The sequence below is a fragment of the Diospyros lotus genome, chromosome 1 (assembly GCF_014633365.1).
Source record: "Diospyros lotus cultivar Yz01 chromosome 1, ASM1463336v1, whole genome shotgun sequence".
NCBI lineage: Eukaryota > Viridiplantae > Streptophyta > Magnoliopsida > Ericales > Ebenaceae > Diospyros > Diospyros lotus.
The window spans coordinates 14,876,378-14,903,921 of NC_068338.1; the positions used below are offsets into that span (position 1 = coordinate 14,876,378).

General features: G+C 37.8%; 1 protein-coding gene across 2 annotated transcripts in view; it reads left to right on the forward strand.

Annotated features, from left to right (window-relative positions):
• Positions 1–27,544, forward strand: part of LOC127790420 (uncharacterized) — a 131,863-nt gene that overhangs the window by 14,855 nt on the left and 89,464 nt on the right. Inside the window, exons 2-6 of one of the 2 annotated variants that reach the window (XM_052319941.1) lie at positions 308–7,146; positions 7,228–7,286; positions 20,027–26,946; positions 27,033–27,129; positions 27,273–27,326. In XM_052319941.1, the coding sequence (XP_052175901.1) occupies positions 26,891–26,946; positions 27,033–27,129; positions 27,273–27,326 (207 nt within the window). In that variant the 5' untranslated portion in view covers positions 308–7,146; positions 7,228–7,286; positions 20,027–26,890. The remainder of the gene's footprint in view (positions 1–307; positions 7,147–7,227; positions 7,287–20,026; positions 26,947–27,032; positions 27,130–27,272; positions 27,327–27,544) is intronic. The other variant, XM_052319947.1, reaches the window with a different exon arrangement.

Consider the following 27,544-nt stretch of genomic DNA (forward strand, 5'->3'; position numbering starts at 1 on the left):
CAAGAATTAAATTCTCCCAAAATTAATTCTCCAATATATAAATATTTTCTCCACAAAATAACTTACCTTTATGGGACGAGACTCCAAATTACCGTTTTACGCTTCTTAAGGCGTCCTATATATTATGTGCCTTCTCTTTGATTTAAGAGAAATTATAAAAATTTTCATATACCATTATTATCTTAATTGACAATTTTATCATGACTCATCAAGGATATTACAGCTAGGCATTATAGCTATGCTGATATGATTGTTGTGGTGGTGATGTCATTGGATTAATGTCTATGGTGTGGTGTTTTGTGCATAGGTATGGAGTGACGATGCCCATTTCGCTCGATCTGTTGGTGCGAGATTACATTCGTAAGCTGAAGGCCCAATGGACTTTGGCCATATCAGTTATGAGACCCGGTGAGTCCATCCAATGTTACCTCAATAAGGTGGAGGATGTGATAGCTGAGACCCCAGGCACGGCCTTGCCTCATGGTTTATTGGGAGAGATAAAAGTACATTATGTGAAGGAGTTACTCCATGGAAATTGGAGGCGGTACGCAAGGAGGATTGCTAGGTGTCCACGAGTGCCTCAAAACTTTGCCTTGTTCATTGAGATGATTTGAGAGACGGACATGTGGCAGTCTAGAGAGGTCGTCCACGGGTATGTGGGACTGGATGAAGAGAGCGTGGGTAGTAATGAAACCATAGATGACTCTGAAGAAGACATTGGTAAGGAGGTAGATTCTCCTAAAGCCCCTTATAAGGAACCCTCAGAGGAGTCCGAGACCCAGATTGGAATCTACTACAGCGACCCAGTCAATTTGAAGCTCCGAGGCGGGGTTATCCCAGGCAGGCCTCAGAGTAGCTATGTGATAGATGGGCCATGTGGGCCTAGTGGCGAGGGTTGCGATGTGGAGGCCATGGGTAGGGCTAAGTCATGGTAGGTGACTAGTGAGCTCAAAGAGTTGCGTTTTGTGGGGCTGGGGGAAATATGATGTATTTTGTCTTCGTGTGGATTTGGTTCAGGGTGATTATAGGGCTTTCCTCTCTTTGAAATCCTTTTGTAAATGGGAAAGCTCTCTTGTAAACCTAGATCTTGTTTATATAAATAAATAAGTCACATTGAAAAATTTCATCTTGTATGGCATTGTTCCAAAACTTGTGTTATGTATGTATGTGTGGTTATAGTGTAGTAGAAAATGAATGTTGCTTGTGCCATTGTGTAGATGAATCGTGAAGAGCGACTTAACAGAAGGAGGGGCCAGGCCCAGTCGTCATCTCGAGACATCCCGGAAAGAAGCGGCTCAGGGCTGCCAAGTGGCGACAGGTCATTTGAAAGGTTCGTTGAGATGATGATGAATTCAATGAACAAATCAGAAACCCCTACCATTAATTGGCTGAAGATGTATCGGGATTTACATCCACCAAGTTTTAATGGTGACCCGGAGGTGGACCCAAGCGTGGGAGAATTTTGGATGGAGCAAACAAAAAAGCTGCTGGAACACTTAGAATGCCTTGAAGAGCATTGGGTAAGATATGCAACATTTATGTTAGAAGAAGATGCAGCTATTTGGTGGAGGTCTATGTCAGGAGTCTTAAGGACTCGAAATACTGCTCAAGAAAATGGGAAGGTGCGAGTGACACCTATCACTTGGGAGCAATTTAAGACTACTTTTAATAATAAGTACTTTCCTGAGTACTGGAGAGAAGTGAAAAAGCAAGAGTTCTTGAAGTTAACTCAAACAGATGATATGTTCGTGGTACAGTACGAAGCTAAGTTTTCCAAGTTGATAAAATATGTGCCCATGTACACCACTGACAATTTTGAGAAGGCCTAAAAGTTTTTCCAAGGACTTAGAAAAGAAGTTAAGCAAGTTCTGTATGCATGGAACATTCACACATTTGAGGATGCAGTTGAGATGGCCATTACCGTTGAGAGGAACATGATGGCTCAAGGGGAACTGAAGCTTCGCGATGATTCGAAAAGGGAAGTAAAGAGCAAAGACATATCAACAAACCTTCCAACAGTCCAATTCAAGAAGTCGGAAGGAGCCAAATTTAAAAGGGAAAGGTATTGCTAAAAGTGCCAAAAAAGGCATGCCGACAATAAGTGTGGGACCAAAAGCAAGGGAGCAGGTTGCTTTGTTTGTGGTGAAACTGAACATTTTGCAAGAGACTGCCCTTCGAAGAAAACATGGAAGATTGAGGAAGTGCCCAAAAAGGAGGTGACATGCTATGCTTGTAAACAGCTGGGACACTATTCATGGAACTGCCCCCAGCGAGGCAAATCTGACCAAGGAAAGAAGCCGGAAGGAAAATCGGGTCCACAACCAGCTCGAGTGTTTCACCTGACAAAGGCGGAGGCAGATATCGACCCGAGCGTGGTGGAAGGTACGCTTTTCATCCACACTACTCCTATGCATGCATTGGTGGACCCTGGTGCCACTCATTCATTCATAGCAAATGAGTTTGCTAGGAGTTTGGGCCTTGAACCCTCAACAATAGGGCATAGAGTTAGGATTCAGTCTCCAATTGGGGAGACTATGGAGACTAATTTAATAATCTGAGATTCTGATGTGGATATTGAGGACGATAAATTTAAGATAGATCTGATGCTTATGGAGATGCATGATTTTAATGTCATCCTAGGTATGGATTTTCTTTCTTGATATTGCGCCAATATGGACTGTTTGGAAAGGACAGTGGAATTGGGATGTCCGGGGGGAAAGGTGGTGAAATTTAAGGGACTACAGTTTGGTAGGCAGTTAAAATTTGTGTCATCCTTGAAGGCATGCAAATGGTTGAAAAAGGGAGCATATGGATTTATAGCTCATGTTATGGTAGTCAATAGGTCAGAAAAGAAGCTGGAGGATGTAGAAGTAGTGAGGGAGTTCTTGGATGTTTTTCCAGAAGACTTATCAGAGCTACCTCCAGATTGAGAAGTGGAGTTTGCCATTGAACTGTTACCGGGAATAAAACCAATTTCTATACCCACTTATCGCATGGCCCCGGCTGAGTTGAGTGAGCTTAAAGTACAACTTCAAGATTTGGTGGATAAAGGATTTATTCGACCAAGTATCTCTCCATGGGGAGCTCTAGTTTTGTTTGTACAGAAAAAAGATGGCAGTTTGCGATTGTGTATAGATTTTTTAGCACTCAATAAAGTGATAGTGAAAAATAAGTACCCATTGCCCAGAATTAGAGAGTTATTTGATCAATTGAAAGTCGCCAGAATATTCTCAAAAATTGATCTGCGCTCGGGGTACTACCAATTGAAAGTTAGAAGGGAGGATATACGCAAGACGGCGTTTCGATGTCGATATGGACACTTCGAATTTTTGGTGATACCGTTCGGGTTAACCAATGCACCTACAACTTTTATGGATCTCATGAATAGAGTGTTTAAACCATTTCTAGACCAGTTTGTGATTGTTTTTATCGATGATATCTTGGTGTACTTAGCTAGTGAGGCGGAGCACTGTGAACATTCGAGGATGGTGTTAGAAAAGTTGCGTAATGAAAGGCTATATGCTAAATTTTCTAAATATAGCTTATGGCTGAGAGAAGTGGCGGTCCTTGGCCAGGTAATTTTGGGTGACGGTGTATCAATGGATCCATCCAAGATAGAGGCCATTAAGAACTGGCACCGACCGAGGTCAGTATTCAAGGTGAGAAGTTTTTTGGGGCTAGCGGGATATTATCGACAATTCGTTGAAGGATTTTCAAAAATTGCTCTGCCACTAACTCGTTTGACTCAAAAGAATGTAAAGTTCATATGGGATGGCAAGTGTGAGCAAAGTTTTGAGAAACTTAAGAAGAGGTTAACCTTAGCGCCGATTTTGACCCTACCTAAGGGTTCTGGGGGATTTGTGGTCTACAGTGATGCTTCGAGATCGGGATTAGGCTGCGTGTTGATGCAGCATGGTAAAGTGATTGCTTATGGGTCGCGTCAATTACGACCTCATGAGAAGAACAACCCTGTTTATGATTTGGAACTGGCTGCAGTTATCCGCGCCTTGAGGATTTGGCGACATTATTTGTATGGTGAGAAATTTGAGATATATACTGATCATAAAAGTCTAAAATATATCTTCTCCCAAAAGGAGCAGAACATGAGACATCGTCGATAGATAGAGTTCTTGAAGGACTATGATTGCACCATCCATTATCATCCAGGGTGGGCGAATGTTGTGGCAGATGCCCTTAGTCGTAGGGATCTTGTAGTTGCAGCCGGGATGATGATGCGGGAATGGCAGCTGATAGAAGTGTTCAATAGCCTAACGGTGGGTGTAGTGCCTAGGAATGAAACGTCCATGGTGGCTAATCTGCAAATTCAGTCAGGTTGGTGGGAGGAGATACACCAGGTTACCGGGGAGGATCGGAAGCTTCGCCAATGGGTGGATGGGAAGGGACAGCCAATGAAGATAGGTTTTGAGTATAGGGATGGAATCTTGAGGTTGAATGGATGAATTTACGTTCCTAATAATGAAGAATTAAGGCAACGGATTCTAGATGAAGCACATCGGTCAAAGTACACTATTCATCTAGGGGCAAACAAGATGTATAAGGACTTGAGAGAAGTTTATTGGTGGCCTAGAATGAAGCGGAGTGTGGCTCAGTATGTAACCAAGTGTGACGCATGCCAGCGTATTAAGATTGAGCATCAGAGACCAGCGGGATTGCTGCGACTGTTGGAGATTCCAGAATGGAAGTGGGAACACATCTCTATGGATTTCATCGTGGGATTGCCTAGAAGAGTAAGGAAGAAAGACTCGATATGGGTTGTGGTCGACAGGCTAACAAAGTCGGCTCATTTTATACCTGTTTGAATTGGTCAAGGTGCGGAAGAGCTGTTGCGAATTTATGTCCAAGAGATTGTGCAGCTGCACGGGACACCAGTCAGCATTGTGTATGATAGAGATTGAAAATTTTTGTCGAGATTCTAGACGTGTTTGTAAGAGGAATTGGGAACGAGATTGAATTTTAGTACTGCATATCACCCCTAGACAGACGGCCAGACAGAATGGGTGATCCAAGTTTTGGAAGACATGTTGCAGGCATGTGTCCTAGAATTTGGAGGAAGTTGGGACGAGTACCTGCCATTAGTGGAGTTCCCTTATAATAACAGCTATCAGAGTAGCATTGATATGGTGCCATATGAAGCGTTGTATGGCAGGCGATGCAGATTGCCTTTGTGCTAGCTTGAGGTGGGCGAAAGGCATTTGGCCAGGACTGAATTGGTGCAGCAAGCCTCTGAGAAGATTGATGTGGCGAGAAGGTGTATGAAGATTACTCAAGATTGTCAAAAGTACTATGCGGATCACCGCACTCGGGATTTGGAGTTTCAAGAAGGGGATAGAGTATTTCTTCGGATTTTACCACAAAGACCATCAATGACGAATCGGAAGCAAGGGAAGCTTAGTCCGAGGTTTATGGGACCGTACAGGATCATTGAGCGAGTGGGTCCTTTGGCCTATCGATTAGCCTTGCCCAACAAATTCGTTGAATTTCATGACGTGTTCCATGTGTCTCAATTGCGAAAGCACATACCGGATCCAAGAATGGAAGTTCTAGAGGAAGAGGTTGAGGTTCGTCAGAACCTAACCTATATTGAGAGGCTAGTGAAAATCTTGGACCGCAAGGAGAAGAGGCTGAGGAGCAAATCAATTTCGCTAGTTAAAGTTTAGTGGAACCATTACTCTGATCGGGAAGCAACATGGGAGCTGGAAGAAGATTTAAGGCACCAATTTCCTGAATTATTTGTTGATGTAATGGAAGAGTAGCTTTGATGTATTGATCAATTATATTAATGGAAATGAAATTTCGAGGACGAAATTCTTTTAAGATGGGTGAAATGTAATACCCTTGATGAGTCATGATAAAATTGTCAATTAAGAGAATAATGATATATGAAAATTTTAAAAATTAGGTAATTATGGGAATAGGAGCCTTATCCAATGGTGGAAATTAAATCTTGTAAAATTGTCAATTAAGAGAATAATGGTATATGAAAATTTTCATAATTGCCCTTGAATCAAAGAGAAGGCGCATATATATAGGATGCCTTAAGAAGGGCAAAACGATAATTTGGAATCCCGTCCCATAAAAGGTAAATTATTTTTATGGAAAAAATATTTATATATTCGAGAATGGGATTTTGGGAGAAATTAATTCTTGTTTAAATGCTTGAAAAAATGAATGAAAAATGTGGAATTAAAATGGAATCCAAGTAGGGTAGATGGTGACACTTGGCAAGATCTCATGAAAGGGATTTAATTAAAAATATAGGGAAAAGAAATTAGTTTGATTAGGTGTAAGTGAAACACTTGGCCTGATCTTGTGAAGCAAGAGTGAGATTAAAAAAAATTCATAAAGAAAAGGAAATAGTCTCTCAAGCATTAAATGAGAATCATCATTAGAGTGATTAAAGAAAATGAAAAAGAAATAGAAAATTAATCATGCATTTATGTGGGAAAATAGTGGATTAAAATAAAAGCAAATTAAAATGGATTATGTCTTTCAAGAGTGATTTGAATTAAATAAAAAATAAATCGATATTAGTCTCCATTAAATGCTTGAAAATCTAGGGGATTTAAATTAAAGGAGAAATGTTGGAAAATAGTCAATCTTGAAATTAGTCAATATTTATTAATTTTAAAAATTGGGTAATTATGGGAATAGGAGCCTTGATCCAATGGTGGAAATTAAATCTTGTAAATTGTTGGAATCCAATGGTTGGGATTTAAGCTCACCAATGGCATGGATTGCCACATAGGTAGGATAATTTCAAGAAGAAATATAATGGAAGGTGGGGATTTAACCTCCAAGGGAAATCAAGGGATGAGATTAAAAAATCCTAAGTCTCTTGGATTGTGTTTTTCTAGAGAGTAGAGATTGGTTCCTTTAAAAATCAAAGACTAGGATTGAGTTTATCAAAAGCACAAGGATTGTGCTTGTATTTGAGGGTTGAGATGGAGTCTCTTAAATCAAAGAAAAACCAAGGGCTAAGATGGAATCTTGAGTTTTGACATGGATTTAGTAGGAAATCTCTATAAATAGGGAGATGAGATTCTAGTTCAAAGTTTTTCACATGTTAAGAGATTAAAAGAAATGAAGAAGAAGATTAGGAGAAGGAAGAAGAAAGGCAAGCAAAAGGTAAGCTTAAGCTTTCTTTCCCTCTCATGTAGTAGTCTTTAGTTTGTTTATGAGCTAAGGTTATGTTTCTTTCCTTCTAAGGTGGCTTGAACCAAAGAGAGTCTTGGCAAGTGAGGACTTGAAGTTTCAAGGAAATAGAGGTAAAAGATGACCCCAAGTGGTGGGGTTTGCTTACATTTGTAATTGTTTTGTATGAGTTGCATGTAATGACCATATTTGCATGATTTGTGTTCTAGTGTACCTATGGCCATATGGATGACTAGTGATGTGGGAGGGATTGGTTGGTGCCTTAACCCATGGAGGTTATGAGGTCATGGAGGACTACCCATTTATTGCATTGCATTTGCATTACATGTGTTTCTCATTTTTACATTTACTTTTGCATAGCACCCTTATTGAGCAATGGCTCATAAGGTCTTTTGACCTCTTTGTAGGTAGGGAATTTTCTAAAGGAAAGAAAGTTTTGGAAGGTTGAAGGATATGGAGCAAAAAAAGTGTGTGTGATGGTGTATGTTTTGTCTTGTGAATGGATGTATTTATTTAGCTTTTATGTATGTATGCTTAATGTGGAAGGATAGATGAAAACTTGGATGTTTTGGAAGGTATTTGAGATATCTAAGTATTCTGTAAAATTTTGGGTTAAAAAGGAAATAAAAAATAAATATTTTTCGGTGGATGTCGGGCTGGCAAGGCTGGGTGCGCGGCTGGGGTGCATCTGGGGCGTAGCAGGCATGCGGCAGGCGGCCAGCGCGCCAGCGGCCAGCGCGACTGGTGCTACCGCTGCCCCCTGCTGCTGATTATATATTTTTTTATTTTTATTTATTTACTTATTTTAATTATGCTACTTGAAATTTATGGAAATAAAGCATGTTTTATAAAAAAAAAAAAAGGGTAAATAAATAAATGTGGATTTGAGCCTCCAAAATATTTATTAAATTAATGTAGATTTTGAGGCATTTTGGGAAAATTCCTATAATTTAGAAAATAAAATAAAAGTGTATTTTCCTTGAGTTTTGGAAAATGGATGAGGAAGTTTGATGTTTGAATTTCAAAAATTTACTTCCTAAGGGTTGGAAATTTGAGGTATTTTTGAACTAAATAAAAGGAAAATCAATGGAGATTTGATAAGGAAAATTTTATTAAATTTTTTGAAAAAAATATTAACCCAAATATTTTCTAAAGGATTTGGAAGTGAGAAAAATGGGTTAATAGTTAGGGCAAAGAAAAATATTTTCTTATAATTAAGGCCTTATGTCATAGTTAAGTGAAGCGGATATGGTTTTCTTATTTTGTCGAATCCTGGGAAATCATCATTGACTCTTCATTAAGAGCTTGAGAAGGGGTGACACTTTATGAGGTTTCGGGTTTTATTTTCGCGGGCTTGTTTCGATATTTTCCCGAAGTCTTGAGTGGAGCGAAGGGAAGACGAAACCTAGTTCCCACCTAGGTCGTTTCTCATTGAAACATAGTCCGTCTCTTCATTTTTGCCTTAGCGAGTGAATAGTTAGTTGATTATTTACGAGTAGCACCCGTAAGTGGGAACGGGGCGTTACAACCATTTTCTATAAACAACCAAACCTCAGAACCTCCAAGGATTATTTACCTATGTATACCTTAAATCTCTATAACGATTCAAGTCCCTATCCGAATGCACAAGGCATAACTTATTCACGTAACCCTTCTCACAGACTTCCAAATCCTCAAGCTCAGTTGGCACACTGAACCGTAGTCACAAGCTTTGTTGACTAGGTCTCTCATCATTACTTTTATGGTTGATATGGCCTAACAAGCAACTCTCGTGGTTTAGGTACACAAACTCTACTTTGAATTGAGATTACCATCTCACAATTCATTGTCAAGGCTTTGGGTTGGCTATGCCCTATTACTCGAAATCTCATTCACCAAGATTCCACTGCCTTTCGTATTTTGTTCTTCAGATCCAACTGACTATCGACATGCGGACATCAAATTAGTTTCTCTTAGGCATTACATTCACTGTCAGTCAGCACACAAGCTGTCACCATCAACCTGGTCATATAGTAGGGTTACTCCTGCACCAAGCGTTGACCCCTACATGGGGATGCCCTGGGTGAAACTCCACGATCTCAATGTAGTCCTCCCGGAACTATCATTCACTATCGCTGCCACATGTCGAACTCCTTTTGCAAGAACCATACCCTAGGTCCCCGTTACTAGTGATCACATCACTGAACAGGTAGTGCCTATACGACTCACGAGTATGCATTAAATCTACCATGTCCAATTTACACATTTGATAACTCATTCCATGCAACCCAACTCTATCCTCGAGGCATATGCTAAAACGACCCATCTCATGACCCCACTAGCACGCCACACTAGATACTGAGGTTAATCTACCCTTTGAGCCTCACATTGCTTATCTCATAACCAACTCACAAGATGACCACAAACCCAGATGCAATTCTTTAAATAGGACACACAGTCCATATTCAAGAGATTACTTGCTTCCTTCTCCTTAGATTGTGTCTCCACAGTACGGTCCATCTTATTTTGGGTTAATTTCCTAGGATTCCAACCTTGCTCAACAAGTTAGTGGCACACCTCACACCCTAATTCGGGCCATTGGGACTTGGACCCATCATCTTAGCCAATGCTATTTTCCTATCCTTAGAATAGAAATATCTAAGTATGTCATCATATTTTTTTGCCTTGACACAAACTCTAGGGTTCTCAACCTACACATTTCATTTTCAAAATCGCTAATTTATCCTTACATTCGAATCTTAAAGATTCATATCATCCATTCCTGAACCTAATCTTGACAACTAGGTTATGTCACATCAGACTAACCGTCTATGACTCGATCATTTTGATAACTACTAGTTATCCCTTCATTCAGCATAAGGATTTTGACTAGTGACCTCAAATCAATAGTTTCCTAATCTCATGGGTCCATAATCATAGTTACCGAATCAACCTTGCATTTGAACTATATCATCGGGCTCTAACTTTAATAGCTAGGTTGTAACGACCCATTAGAGGGTCCAATATTTATTAAAGAATGATTTAATTAATTGTTGAAGTATTTGATTAAGCGATTTTGTCAATTAATTATTTAATATGACAATTTAGAGATTTTGAAGGAAAAGAATAGTATTTATTTCTTTTTAATGTCGGAGTTAAAGGAATTTGCCAAGGTGGCAATTTAGATTTTTAATTGAGAGAATAGTATTTAAATAGCATTTAAAGAGCATTTAATTCTAGTTATTTAGTGTGAAAATTAAATGCTAGGACATGAAGGTCATTTAGAAATTTGTTATTAGAATTTAATTATTAATTAAAGTTATTATGATTAAGAGATTAAGATGATCCATAAGTGAGATGATTTTGGTTTAAAGTCTCCTAGTTATATTATCAGAAGGAATCCAAATTATAAAAGGAGTGGGATTTAGGGTTTTTATACCTATATATAGCCCATTAGCTTTAGTTTCTTCACGTCGTGAAGAACAGAGAAGTCTGGGAGCATCATCAGTTTCAAGTAGAGGAGAGTTTGCAAGCTTCGTTGATCCAATCGATCATAAGGTAAGTATTCTTTCTGTAATTCCTTCCATTACAGGTTCTTTTGAGTTATTTCCAGATTATCCAATATCATTGTTCAGTTTTCAGTTTATATCAACCAATAGATACGTATATATATATAACTATATGCGTTACAATGAGTTTTTCAGGCAATTCATGCAAGTTTAATACAGTGATTCGATTAAATATCATCGTTGAATCATCTCTAAAGTTGTTTCATATCAGTTGGGACTTGTTGCCCGAAGTTTTAATTCTGAATGATATAGTTTGTTAGGATTCATTCAAGATCAGAGTCTCTCTGAGCGTTCGTTCTGAGTTTAAGAGTTGTAGATATCCGGATGTGAGCCTTCATATTTGGATGAGTTTTCCAAGTATGTAAGTGATATCCGGATGGGCTAAAGGCTATCCGGATGTATCAAAAAGATTTATGTGAGTGACATCCGGACTGGTTGTTGAGATATCCGGATGTCTCAGTTGTTCTTTGTGAATGGTATCCGGATAGCTCTTGTTCAAATCCGAATGGCCAGTGATATCCGGATGCTTCGTTTTCGTATCTAGATGTGTTCAACAGTGATTGTGAGTAGTATCCGGATGCCTTGAGTCGTATCCGGATGTGCCTAGTTGTTGTGAGTGATATTCGGATGCTTCGTGTTGTATCCAGATGAGTCTAAGACTTTTTGTGAGTAATATCCGGATACCTTGTATCGTATCCGGATGTATCTTAAGTTCATCGAGTATGATATCCGGATGGTTTGTTTATACATCTAGATATGTCAAGATAATATTTGGATGTGTCGCCTGATATCCGGACGCCTCCCTCAAAAGTTAAAATTCGTATTCGAATAATCTCTTGTGGTATCCGAATGCCTCAGTGAGATATCCGGATGGCCAGAATCATATCTGGATGTCCTAGTCCTTATCCGAATACTATCCATCATATTCGAATAGCTCGTTCTTTTTGCTTCCAGTGTATCCGAATGAGTAGTATCATATCCGGATGTCCTAGTTCATATCCAAATACATCCTAGCATATCCGAATAGCTTCTCCTTTGAGCGTCAGTGTATTCGGATAAGTCTTCTTCATATCCGGATCTCTTTCATCATATACGGATATCCCTTCTGATATCTGGATGGCTTTTCTAGAAACTTAATTGAACTTCCAGAATAGTTTAATTCAAGTTTTAATTAAGTTAAATTATTCAATAACTTCCAGTAATGAGTTTATATGCCAGGATATAACAAGTTAATCATGCCCATACCATAAATCATACTTCATAAAATCTTTATATTGCAATATATAGATGAAGATCATATCATGTTCAGCATTATTTTATTATGACATGATCAGCATTATTTTGTGAGATTATGTACATACATTTTGGTATGAGCATTGAGCATGACTTTATATGGAGCACTACATATCATGTGCCAGCATTTATGTGAGCATTGCATTGCATTATGCGCGCTAGGCGGCTCGTCCGCGGGGATCCCATCAGTTTTAGTTTCAGCTCAATTTATGAGTTGCCCGCTTGAGGGCCACCAGGGGGCTAGTTGCATATTGCCCACAATATGTGCTTATAGTTTTTATGTATGCATGATTCAGATCAGACATGTATGTATTATCAGATTATGTGGACTTATGAGCCAAAGTTGCATACCTGCATTTAGTTTACAGTTTATGTGATTATATTTTTATGAATGCAAACAGATAGTGATTATACATTACAAGTTCAGTGAGTTATTTATCAGTATCGATATTCTTCGATTCAGTTTCAGCTATTCTTTCCAACTTATTACTTGTTAAGCTTTGTAGCTCACCTTGTACTCTTCACCCCTCCAAGTTCTAGCGGGAGAGTACTAAATGTGACGCCTAGCAATAGTGGTCTATAGTGTGTGTACGTGAAGCCGCTCAAGATAAAAGATGTCTGGGAGTCTGTTGAGTTTTATAGTGTTTTCTCAGTTTAGATCTATTTTATATTTCAATTGAGGGATTATCCCTTAGACAGAGTTTGTGCTTTTCAGTCTGTATTGACTCAAAGTTTTTATTTCAATTGACTGAGATGCTCAGCTATGGTATCAGATTTCAGTTTATCAGTTAGTTTTATTTTATTTATCCATAGCACCTCTTTTCGGGCAGTTCTAGGAGAAGAGGTGTTACAGTATGCACCTTAGGCGAATCCCACATTGGCCATGCAAAGGGGGGGGGGAACTGGGCATATAAGTGCGGAGGGTGTTCTACATAGTGACGCGCGTTTTGGGATTAAATCCCAGAGCGATAAAATCGAAAATTTGTTGCGACCTGAACGGGACAATACGTTGCTATGTGGACCCCGACCATTACATAATGATATCACAGCCGACCCCCAAGCCTCTGAGCACGGTGGTGGGGCAAACCTCAGCGAGGATGCTGAGTCCCTAGGGGGGTGAGTGTAAGCACTTTAGGCGAATCCCACATCAGCCATGCAAAGGGGGGAACTAGGCATATAAGTGCGAAGGGTGTTCTACACCGTGACGTGCCTTTTGGGATTAAATCCCAAAGCGATAAAATCGGGGATTGGTTGCGACCTGAACCGGACAATACATTGCTATGTGGACCCCGGCCGTTACATAGGTCATTTCAACTAGTTGTTCTATCACTTAACAAGTTTTGAATCCTCAAATCAATAACCTTTAGGACTTCAACTGACAATCCCTAAGTCTCTAAATAGGGATTTTATTCTACGAACCATCCATGATTCAACCATTCTTAATAACTATCAATTACCCTATCATTCAGCATAAGTATTTTGACTAGTAATCTTAAATCGACAAATGAATCCTCCAATTCCTATCATTTCATTCCTCGAGATTTGTTCTAAATCAACAATCTCTAAACCATCAACAACCCCTAAGTTGCCAAATAAAATTTCACTCTGATACCAACTGTAACACTCCAGTTTTTCGGGCATGTTATAACTTAAGAAATATGGGATATATTTTTTTTTCTTAAAAACAATCTCAACATCATATTAATTCCCAAAATTTCTCATTTATCTACCTAGCATGAGAACTATCATACATCAATGCTAGGCTAGGTATTCACCAATAACGGAAGCTTGAATCGAACCTAAGCATACATCGAACCATATTAATAATACACGATCGCTTCGGACATATCCCATAATTAAAGATTATTCATCAACAGAATATAAGTTTTTCAACATGACTTGAAACATAACATAACATAACATAACCAAATCTTCATGAATAAGCAGAATATCGGATCTACACGTAGAATCCATCGACCACATCATCACGTGCCTCGAACCCTGACTTTACCATTAACCATAAATAAGGTTATACATCATCATTCTTCAAAATATTCAGAATTCGATATAGTAGAACTTAAACACATGGACTACATAACATTCAATCATTACATCTTGCACTTTGCTAAGTGCCATATTATGCCTCATTCATCCTTGTTTCTGCTACAATCTTCATCTGGAACGTTTGAATATTCTAGGGGCAACGCCCAAGTTAGATGATGAATCATCTAAGTAAGGGAACAATAAACATATTTCGTGCATTAATGAAAAATGCAACATAACATCATCATTTTCATTTGAGTCGACCACACCCAACTGCTACTCTCCATTTTAACAGCCTCCTTACCACATCGAGGTGTATGGGTGCACTCTTAGCAGAGTAACTGCGCCAGTCCTTAATCCCAAACTCTTATGCATTGCTTGATTAATAATATCATCGCGAACATATGCATAATTCGTTATCAATATATGTAAATGCACTATACATGATGCATAACATAGCATGTCAATATAATATAATCATTTGCTTAAAACTGGTTTTAGGTTGAACCACTCACCTCGTACGTATCTCATAACATTTTAATTCTCGTGCTAGGCTTCTAACGAACTCAATTCAGAACCTTAAAATTCTCTAGCTATCATATTTATTCAAGAATATCAATATTCTATTTCTCTTAATTTTCTCATAATATTCCTTTATTTCCTCCTATTTTTCCTCCATAAATCCAAACTAAACATTTCTCAAATATTTCTCTATAACAATTCATAAAATAACTTTCCTGATTTTCTAAAATTTTCTAAGAAATTTTACTTACCTTAACTTGGCCTTTTAGGCTTCCTCAGTATGCGTGTCATGACCTCAAAACGCGTGCCTGAATAATTTCTTTCCTAATTCCAAGCTCTCGGCCATCTTTACTTGCTGCCTTCATTTGGCAATTGCCATTTGCTTACTCTTCTTATTTCTCCATCTATATATAGCCATCCACTTATAGAGAAGACTTCATTATTAAGTTTGTTGTCCATCACTCTCTCATCACTTTTTACATCCCACTTGCACCACTTGCACAAAGGTTAACCATTAAGCTTTCACAGAGGTCATCACACACACGCGCGCACATATATATACATATATTATTATATATATTACACTAAAATAATAAGAAATTTACACATTTAAATCTCAAAATTCATCTCTATTTCACTTAGACAATTCTCTAATTGCATTTATATCATCAAACATCAAATTAATTGGCATTACAATATCGAAAATCCAAAATTAATAACTTAAATCTTACTCGATAAGGATGATTTTGCTCCAGTGTCTCACCGGGCTATTATTTCATCCTGAAACCACTTCAAGGGTGATATTTGCACAAATCGGAGCCCCTTCAAGCTTCTGTTAACTTCCCGGAAGTCTCATACGATAATTTAGTTTTTCTAGCCTGAAACTCAACTGTACCTAAAACTGTCTTCGATTTGGTTTCTTTCAGTGTCAAAAATCTTACTTTAAATCACTTTCCATAGATATACCTTTCTTTTTGGGTGTTTATGTCTCGGGTATTTCCCTCCATCGATTTGGTTGACCAAAGTTAACAATCTGTCACTAAATCTTTAAATACGACTATTCTAACGTTATGAAACAACGAAATATGTTATATATATATTATTCATTTCAAATATGGTGTCTTACATTCTCCCCCCTTACAGAAATTTTATCCTTGAAATTTGCTAATTGTACATTCATTCTATCTACTGATTCTTCGAACAAAAATGTAAAGTTACTTCTCATATCCGCTTCTCGTTCCCACGTCAACTCCTCGCTTACAGGATTTCTCCACAGCACTTGAACCAGTGGAATTGACTTATTCCTTAGAACTTGATCTCTTTAATCCAGAATTTTGACTAGTCTCTCGAGATAGGAAAGATCCTCTTGCACTTCAGCAGCTTTTGTTGGCATTACTTGAGGTGGATCTGACTCATGCTTCTGGAGCTGCGACACGTGGAACACATCGTGCAAATGGGTTAGAGTCATGGGAAAAGCGAGTCGATAAGCAATTGGCCCGATTCTTTTTATGACGTCGTAGGGCCCTATATATCTAGGACTCAATTTACCTTTCTTCTGGCTCTGAGTTGTCATCCTTAGAGGGGATAACTTTAAGTACACTTTGTCGCCAACTTGAAACTCTAAATCTCTTCGCCTGACATCAACATAAGACTTTTGACGATTTTGAGCCTCTTTGATTCTGTCTTGTATGGTCTTTATCTTTTCGATAGTTATCTAAACTATCTCGAGACCTAATACTTGTCGTTCTCCAACTTTGGTCCAACATACTAGGATCTACACTTGCGTCCATATAATGCTTCATAGGCAATTATACCAATACTGTAACGCTCCGTTTTCCCACAACGTGCATTACCACGAGATTTCAGAAATGTTTTTTTTTTTTTTTAACATCATATACCCAGCCAAGCCTCTTGACATACATACCTTCATCATAGTCATTTTTCGACAATCTCGATCGTACATTCTTAGCATATCAAAATTTAATAATTAATAGACTAAGACAAGTATTATCAATCACATCAGCGGAAGCAAGATCATAACCTCAATGATATATAACTAACAATTCCTTTTACAATAACCAAATCGATGTTTCACACGAAAATATCAAAATATTACATAATCTCTGAACATCGTCATCATAGACAAGAACCTACGAAACAGCTACATCTCGACGACATCCTTTCCCTTGGCACCACTGCTTTCACCTGGAACGTTTGAATATTCCAGGGACATAGTCCAAATTAGATGCTGAATCATCTAAGTGAGAGTTCAAAAATATTTTCATGCAGATATGTAAAATCATATATAAAACCGACAAATCCTGACATGCCCTAGCCTAAGAGAATCCCACATAGCACTTAGCCCTAAGCGGGGAAAATGCAATCTCTCTAAAAGCGACACGACCACATCGACCCAATGGCAAACCAATCCTGCTTAAGAGGGAGAACCTCGATATATGAACCCAGGAATCACCCCATTGTCATTGTTAGGCTCTATGCTTCTACTCAAAAGCATTCCAAAACCCAACGCAACCCTAGCCCCAAGAGTGTCACATCAGCACTATCCCCGGTATCAACGACACCTCAGTATTAATGCTATTGCTCAAAGGATCCTGGGTGGTGTCCACTCTCAGCCCAGCCACTTGAGGCAACAATCGGGGTGGTGTCCACTCTTAGCCCCGCCACTTGAGTATCGTAGGGTGAAGTCCGTCTCACCCCGTCCCAAGTGGGTCACATAGCATTAACTCTTGGCACGCATCCCGAGTGCTGTCACTCGAGGGCTACGTCACAGGTTAACAACTCACGTCCCACATGGACAACACATAACATGCCAATGCCGAAAATCATAACATGCATGACATAAAATTAACATCTCAATGTATGCAATTTACTGTACAAAATTTTATACAAGTGTAAATAATCATTTGTAAAACCAACAATAAACCTAGTCATGGGGATGAACACTCACAGTAATCCACAAATGAGTTTTTCGATCGAACCACTCACCTCGACGTATTCGGATCGCCTTGATCCTCATGCACGACCTCGCTTTGCGTGCCAAAAATACAAGTACTCGAACTTACAGTCAACCACGAACCACAACACTTCCTAAACACCATAATTAATTAAGGAAGCATTAAAATTCATTTTCTCAATTTTTTCATAATTTCCTCTATTTTCTCCCATTTTTCACCTCGATAATTCCAAATTAATTATTTACTCAACTATTTTTCCAAATATTTCAACACCATAATTCCTAAAATAATTAAATAAAATTTCTGGAAGTTGAATTACCAAAAAGCCCCTCATCACGCGCCTTCACGCGCTTGGCGCGTGGGTGCAAGCAAAGGCTGGTGCATGCAGCTCACGCGCCACCGTCTTCAACCTCGAGCCAGTCGCCGGCAGTTGCTCCGATGACCCCGAAACCGGTATCCCCTGAAAGCCCTCGAAGAATCGATCTCAACCCCACCGGTTTCAGGCCGAAAGCCCACCGAAAAGCCCACCAGAAGTCGAGTTGCAGGTCGCGGTAGGCGGATCGCCTCGACTTTTCGACCACCCTCTAAACGCCTTCAGATCACCTCCAAAACTCGCGAAACTTACCAGAATTGCTCCTCTTGCCTCAAGGATCAAAAGCCCTTTATTGGTTTCCCTCGATTCGCCCTCAAAATCGAGCAATTTGATGCTCGAAATTCGGTCAAAAACTCTTGGTATTTATAGGCTAAATTCGACCCCCACGTGGCCGATTTCCAGCCAAAACTCCTCCCACACGCCTCCTAGACCGTCCTTGGCCATGCACTGACATGATTTGCTGCCCAAATCTCTGGATTTTCAGGCCAAAATCTTGGCCAGATCTGCCATGCGCGTGAAGCTTTTTCAAAAATTGCAATTTGACCCTCTTGAAATTTTCTTTTGCATTTTGGCCCTTATCCTCAAGCCCCTGATCTTTCTAGCACCATCACTAAGACCCTCAAGATTAGTACTTCTCATTTCTCCCTTGAAACTTTCGAAAATTTACTGTTTTGAACTCCCTCGGGCAATTTTAGAAAATTACACTTAGGCCCGATTGATCGTTTTGACCTCAAATCCTCTCGATTCAACCTGAAATCACTTAAGGGTTGTTCTATACATCAAATATTAGTCCTAGACACACTCCGTTGATTTTTTGGACATCGTCTATAACAATTCGGTATTACGATCTAACTAGCTGCTGTATTTTTTGTTGTACCGAAAACTGTTCTCGATCCAATTTCTTTCAATACCAAAAATCTTAATTTAAATCACTCGTCGATACTATACCATTTTCCTTGGCTATCTAGGGTCCGGGGTACTCCCTCTGACTAATTCGGTCGCCCAAAGATGTGTTAGTATACCCTATAGTCTCATTTTTTCGCAAATTCCATTTATGCCCTTCATTAAATACCGTTTATATCCTCAAACCATTCCTAGGTATTACAAATACTACTATGATGGCTATTATTATAGGCGAACTCTACTAACGACAAGTGCTCTTCCTAACTTCCTAAAAAATATAGAGCACATGTTCTCAACATATCTTGTAAGTTCTGTATGGTCCTTTCTAATTGACCATCAATTTGGGAATTATAGGCCGTACTTAGCCTAAACTGAGTGCCTAAGCACATTTGCAGACTACCCAAAACCTTGAGGTGAACTTTGGATCATGGTCAAAGACAATGCTTATTGGGACACCATGTAGCCTAACAATTTCATTGATGTATTGTTGGGCAAGCTTATTTATAGATTGACTTACCTTCATAGCCAAAAATGAGCAGACTTGGTTAATCTGTCAACAATTACCCATATGACATCATTTCCCCTAGGGCTTCTTGGTAACCTTGTTACGAAATCTATGGTAATATGCTCCAATTTCATTCTGGAATTTCTAATGGTTGCAAACTTCCGCCTTGTCTTTGATACTCGATTTTATCCTCTGACATGTATCACACTGCCCAACGTATCTTGCAATGCCCATTTTCATTCCAGGCCACTAATACACATTTTTTAAGTCTATGTACATCTTGGTACTTCTTGGGTGGATAGAATATCTAGATCGGTGGGCTTTTTTCAAAAGTGCTTCTCTTAATTCCTTTATTCGAGGCACACATATTCTTCCCTGAAATCGAAGTATGCCGTTTCTTAATTTAAATTTTGAGATCTTTACTTGGCCTTGTTCGTCAACTCATAATTCTACTCTACGATCTTCAGGGAGAGCTTGTCGTATCTGTTCTATCAATTCTGACTGGATGGTGAGACTGGCTACGTAGACTGCATTTCCTTTTGGAGTAGTGATAGAGCGCATATTTTCATATTATTTAGCCCTCATATTTAGTCTTTTTGCACGTTAGTTGTGTCATTTTATTCATCTTGATTTTATTTTATTTTATTTCATAGGAATTGGGCTTCACACTATTTTTTCTTATTTTGAACAGATTAGGGCTTCTTGGGTCATGAGGAATTTTGATGGCAAGAAGGGAAACAAGGAGATTGGAGACAAAGAAGCAAAAGTGTGCTGACGATTTGACCTTCTATGCTTCTTTCAAGTTTTTTGCCAAGTTACAATCTCAGAACGTGAATGATGTCTTCAGAGATATTGTAGAGGACTTCTTGGGCTTTCTGGAATTGTATGGTTTGTCCAAATCCAAGTTCGTTTGGGCCTCCAAACATCGCTTCAAAGTCGGGACCAGAAAGTTGGGTCAAATTAGGAAAGCTACACAGATGCTGATTCTTTAAAAGGCCATAACTTGGGCGTCCGATATCCAAATCAAGTGATTTAAAAGCCCAAGTTCATCTACTCTTCCTGATCTACAATTTTGATGAAGGGGGCCGAAGCCCAGAATGCACTTTATCCTATTCGAAATCGGTTGTGAAGTTGCGGTAACCTAGGGTTTCCTCCCTAAGCTCTATTTAAGCACATTAAGTGGCCGATTTTGAAAAAACTCTCACGATTTCAACCAAGAAGATGGAAGGCTAATTCGTTTGTGATTCGCTACATTCTCGTACCCCTTGCCCGGTTTGAGTCTCAGTCATATTGTTGAATCCGGTTTGGAATTTGATTTTCATGTTTTAATTGATGATTTTGTTTCTTTCCTTCTCTAAGTTTATGTATGTTTCTTTTATGCGATTGTGTGAATGCATGCATGATCTTTGGATGGTTTTAATTGACGTACTCGGTTGAGGCTTTGATTAGAAAGAAACGGTATATTTGTATGAGCGATTGCTCGATTGGATTTAATCTTTTACGGTTGTAGAAGAGTTTTTCAAAGCAAAAGAAAATCAAACCAAAACAGATTGTTTTCATAAATGAGACGAGGATTACCGTGGTAAGGAGGTAGGGTTTGTAGCGGGTTACGTTTTACTTCATCGTTGTTTCATTCTTGAACGTTTATATTTCAGTTTTCATCACAACCCCCCACGTTTAGTCTTGTTTTGACAGATCCGTTTGAGGTTCGTTGGGAGACGACTTTGGGTTGCACCCTTATTGCAAATCCGAATCTATATTTCATCTAATCTATCGTTGTTCGACAGCACCGATCAAGTAGCTTTCATTGTCATCAAACTGAAAGCTTCAACTAACTTCATTCGGACACCATGATTCCATCCATACACACAGGTTCTTTTCTACTTAGGGCATCGGCCACTATGTTGGCTTTGCCGGGATGATATTGAATGACACAATCGTAGTCCTTTATGAATTCCATCCATTGACGTTGTCTCATATTAAGATCTTTTCTGGGAGAACACATACTGTAAACTCTTATGATCGGTGAAGATTCCAAACTTCTCGCCATACAAGTAGTGTCTCCAAACTTTCAAGGCAAACACTACAACAACTAATGCTAAATTGTGGGTCGGGTAATTTTGTTCATGCCTTTTCAATTGCCGAGACCCATAGGTGATTACTTTTTCATATTGCATTAGCATGCATCCTAATCCATTCTTCGCAGCGTTAGTGTACACCTTATAACCTCCAAACCCATTTGGCATGGCTAAAACTGGAGTGGTTGTGAGCCTCTCTTTGAGCATATAAAAGCTCCTTTCACATTGCTCGTTCCAATCAAACTTCACGCCCTTTTGAGTTAGCTTCGTAAGGGGTGATGCTATCTTTGAGAACCCCTCTATGAACTTTCTATAATACCCGGAATGTTAAATATGAGCCCTAAAGACCAATTCTAGTGACACAAAGGGACTCGATTTTGTAATTCTTTAAATATTATTTAATGGCAAGTTTATGTTTTATTTAAATTACAATATGGTTTAAATTATAAAACATACATCCATTAGTATAATAAGGAGTAGATACCATTCTTAAGAGTGAAGAATACGTGTTACGGATAATCCACAGTTTATTATACTATAAACATGTTCCTGACCATAGAATTCCTAATCTGGATAATAGCAACTCGTAAAGGCCAGCACATCGTCTTCTTCCTTATTCAGTATGAGATACTGAAAGATAAGGTTGGTGAGTCTCATGCCATTCTGTATGAGATATAAAAGGAAGATGAGTGGGTGCTCGTTACAAGAACGAGTTCACTGAACGGGACTGTTAATATTAAATCACATGGGTTATTTCTCACAGGTCAATGATTTAATGTTAGCTGCGATTTTGCAACTAGTCCTTAGACCTGAGATGACATGGATATCTGTGTATCGGTAGATTAGGATATCAACGATATTATGTGGTTATTCTAATCAAGGATAATCATACGTATTTATGTGCCTAATTCAGTGATACATGAGGTATGTGTGCATTAGACATGGAATCTATCACCTCGAGATTTATGAGGAAGATATGCTATGCAATCCAATAATCACTTGACGATCAATCCTTGGCCAAGGTAATATGATGATGGAATTTGTTCCATAAAGGTTGTGTCATAATTAGTCAAGATTGATTTTGGATTTGGTCATATGACGAGATTAAGAGATTCGACCTACTGATCATAATCTCATATCTTGTCGGGATATAGGATGATAGAAGGATCGTATTGCATGATAACGTAGTAAAAGGTTTACAATATATGTTTCACAATAAATTGGGTAATCATGACATATTGCTAATGTCACTCGTGATTTACAAGAATTAATTGTTGATTATTCTTGTTGTCAATTTATTTGTGAACCAGAAAGTCCCACCCACAAAGAAATCACTTTCAAAGAGAAAATAGATAAATTAGTAATTTTATAATTACTAATAATAGTGCATTTATTTATTGGATAAATAAGAATAATTAAAAAATTATATTATGAATATAATTTTTTAATCATTAATTGGGTTAGGGTCTTTTGCTAGCACATTAGGCTTAACCCAAGAGCACTATTGGATTCAAGTTAACTTAAATGATTTTGGATTTGACCCAATTACATTAAATGAAATGAGCTTGAGAAAGCCAACTTTTCTTGGAGGATTAAAGTTAAGGATTCAGAAGGCTCTCAGCAATATAAGTACTCGGTCCTATGCTGAGGTGGTGCTACAAGAAATGACTACTGAGGCTAATATGGATTGAATCGACTCCATCCAGGGAACAAGTCAGCAAGCCTCCAATCCTAAGTTAAGTTCTGGAAAGAAGTTAGACCCTAAGAACGTTCAGTTCAAGCGTAGCAAGCATTGTTCAATTTTCCTATTTTTCTCTATTTTTTATAGTCATAAATTCTTTCGAAATTCAAAATAAATACCTAATCAAGTAATTTCTTCAATGGTTCTTCATGAAAATTCTTGACTAATCTTCAAAAAATTTCTGGAAATTTTCCAAAACCTCTTGCTATTTTTTTCTAATCAAGTTTCATTTTAAGAATTCAAAATAATTATTTTCTCATGAAACTTCTCAAATAAAAATTCATAAACGTAAACTATTCCTTTTTTTTTTTGTATTTCTGGATGTTTTTCCATCTTATTTCTATTTTTACTCTATTTTTTTTATTTTCAGCATTTAAAAAATAATAAAAATTATCTCCAGTCATCTTCTCTGGCGTTGACACACCTGAAAATTAAACTGACTATACCAGAAGATAGCTTACCTCGAGTCGATCACTCTGGCCAAATTTGAGCTTGAAATAACAACTGAAAGATCTCCCTCGAGCAAAAATTAGTCCGGCTCCAACAAGAATCGATTTTTCCAGCAAAACTTTGATCATCACTCAAATGAACTCCAAAATTCCTCAAAATCTCCAGAAATAATCCTCATCTCATGGGAAACAAAAGCTCTATGATTTGGTGCCTCAATTTATTAAAAAATGAGGTTGATTTGAAGTTCAAATCTTGCAAAACCCTCGGTCACTATATCCTCTATTTATAGCCAAGTTCGAACCCCAAAACAACGAATTTTGCTTCACCCAAAGCTACTAAGGCCTTCCCATGGCCTAGATCGGTCCAAAACGCACCAAAAGTTGCCAAAAGCTGATTTACCGAAGGTGAATTATTGTTGATTTCGACCAAAAATTTGGCCGTTTTTGATCAAGTTAAGGTCGATTGTCAGCCAGGATTGATTATGGGGCCTTACCCCGACGTCCCTTACCAATTTCTTGGGTTTTCTGCCACCGAATTCGGTGATGGGAAGGGTGGCCAAAAGCTTGGTCTACCATGGCAGCTTCCAAGTTTTGAAAATTGCACTTTTATCTTTTCATTTTGATTACTTTACATTTTGGCATTTCCCTGAAGCCCCTGAACTTTCTATAACTTCTATTGAGTCCCTCAAGATTTGAACTCTTCATTTCTTCCATTAAGATTCGAAAAAATGGCATTTCGACCTCTTTCGGGCAAATTTGAGAAATTACACTTAAGCCCAAACCTTTATTTTGGTCGTAAATCCTTTTATTTATTTCTGAAACCACTAAAGGGTTGTTCTACATACTAAATATGAACTTTCTTGGGGTTTCGTTGACCTCTCGAAAGTTTACTATGATAATTCGATTTTTCAACCAGAATCATATCTGTATTTTAGTTGTATCGAAAATCATTTTTGATCTAATTTCTATTGATGCTACAAATAATTTATTGAGATTCTTAATAGGTATATGCCTATTTCCTTAGATATATGAGCCCCCGGGCATTCCCTCTAGTCGATTCGAACATTTTCTTGGACTATTCTAATACCGATTTCCTTTGAAATCTCATATTTCTTACCCGAAAGTTTTTCGGGTATTACAGTGCTCAATGACAAAAAAATTACCTAAACGATGCTGTTTATGCTAAGTTGTAAGTTACATGACGCACCAGCAACCACGTCAGCTTGGGCACACGCTTCCTAGATCAAGGATAAAATTGAAACAAACTTGAAAGTTAGATGACTAAATTGAAGTAATAGCCAAATCAGGATAAAATTAAAAATTGACCTAAAATTTGGGATATATTTGTCTATTTAGCCAATTTTAAAAGCTAAGGTAGTATTCATTTCGTGTTTTAATTTTCAGTTTTGAGTTTTGAATTTTGAGTGTGTTTTAAAAATTTTAAAAATGCATTCTTTTTGTCATTCTAAAAAACTGTTTCTTAATACAAAAAACTAAAAAATGTGTTTGTTTTGAAATTTTGTAAAGTATTATTTTATGATATTTTATTTAAAATTTTTGATTATTAAATAATAAAATTAACTCTTTTTAATATAACATTTTATATTAAATATTATTATACATAATATATATGTAATACACATACTAATATACTATACCCAATATATATTTTTTATTATAATATATATACTACATTTTTAAAATTTTAAATAAAATATAATTTTATTTTCTAAATTTTAGTATAATTTTTTTTTCTCTATTCTCTTTAGCACCTATTTCTTCTCTGTCGCTAGCGACTATCGTCAGTCAAGATTCATATAATTAGAGCCTATCATTAAAAAGGCCAAGCCAAGAGGGTTGATATATACAAAATGAGTCAGATTTAAGGGCTAAATTTTGATATATTTAATTTTTAGTTTTCAAACAATCGTAAAAAATGCAGTCAATTACCACTAGTCACTGCGACCGATGGTTTCATGGTCGTCATTTGGATGTTGCTTGGTCAGCCGACAGTCATCAAGCCATCATCACCTGCTTGCTTTGGCATGGTCGTTGTCTGCCAAGCCTCATCAAGCCACCGTCGACATCATTGAGCCATCATCATTGGCAGCACGACTTCATGTGGCCATCAACGATGAAGAATGAATGCAAAAAGAGAAGGAGTCGGCAACAGTAGTGGTAGGTGAGGTTGACGGTAATGGAAAGAGAGGAGAAAGAAGAAGGATCGACTATGAGTCCTACGAAAAAGGGTTTGGGGGTGGGGGTGGTGTTTTTCGCGTTTTATGTTTTCAATTAGTTTTGATTGAAAACACATTTGTTATTTTATGTTTTTTTTTTATAATTTTGTTATTTTTAAAAATATATTTTTGAAAATAGTAAAATAAATGCGTTTTCAGTATCTTAAAAAATTATAAATTAAAAATAAATTGAAAATAATAAAGAGAACAGAGTTTAAATTAAGCAAAATAAAAAAAAACTTTAAAGACTAAATTACCATTTTTTCCAAAGGAAAAATAATCTAGTTGTCGATTGTAGTCCTAGACCCACCCAATTACCGTAATCTAAGTTGGGCGGCGTCATGATTACTTTTGAAAGATAAAAATTGTAACTAATTACCAATAAAATACTCAAGCTTGCAATTGTCAAAGTAAACAAAATAAGGTCAATCCACGCCTTATAAAAAAATGTAATTTGAAGACCACGTGCTTCAAGTTGCCATTTTTTTATATCTATATTAAATATTTTGAAATAATCAAATCGAATCTATTGAAATGGTTAGTTTGATTCAACTTTGATTAAGGATCATTTATCAAATTTAATTATTAAATTAAAATAATTAAACTGATTAAAATTATCACAAGACATGGATTTTTTATCTTAATTTTGACAGAAATCAACATAAAAAATAATAGAATTCTCATACTTGATATAATTATAATAAAATATTTCTTAAATTATGTTAAAAACACTGATTAAGATTAGCATTGAAAATAAGGTTAGTTGAGATTTTAAAATTCACGTGGGAATCCAATTTAGCGAAATTAAAACTGGTGATGATTAATTAATGTCATACGTTCATATTAATTAATGTAATCATTCAGTCAGTCGGCGTGCGATGAGACCCTATAAAAAGGCTGACAGCCTGAGACCGCCATCCCAAGCACCGCCCCGGGCTCAAGTCAGAAAAGGCGGGAAAATCCACAAACCTCTCCGCTCAGCCGTTGTCATCGACTCTGCTCTGCGAGAGAGAGAGAGAGAGAGAGAGAGAGAGGCAATAGCGTTGCTGTATGGATAAGATCGATAGATTCTTGGCTCCTACTGAGCAACCCAATCCCCTCAGAAGGTAATAATCTGTTTCCCTCGCTCTTTGTTATGTTTATTTCTCGATCAACTTTAAATAATTTTTCCTTCTTTTCGATTCAAATTAAGGGGCCGATGGAAACGAAGTCTCGTTGAATTGAACGGAAAATTCGAACCAAAGTACCGGCACGACATTTCCGGTCTTCTCATGCAATCCTATTCCGAGGTAGTGTTCCCTTCCCTTCCCTTCTCTGCTGCCTGTTTCCCCAACACCCCCCCCCCCCCCCCCCGCCCCCCCGGTTTTGGGGGTTGGGGTTTGCCTTTATTGTGATGAACTAATTTTTTTTTTTTCCTTTTTTGTTGAAAAAGGTTGGATTGTTTTCGCATTCCTATCACATTGCGGGAGCACAGTGTCCAACACATGTACGCATATGCACCACTTGGCCTTCCTTATTCTAATCTTGTTGATGATTCTGTTTTTTCTTTTGTTTTTTAAGGGTTGGTTATCTTGCGCATAGTTTTTATTTGGTTGCCCAGAAAACATAAAACACTAAATCAAGATAAATTAATTCCTACTTCAGTGTTTCCATTTCCCGGTGAGCCTTATCATTTTTCAAAGTTTTATATTCCACTTTGATTCA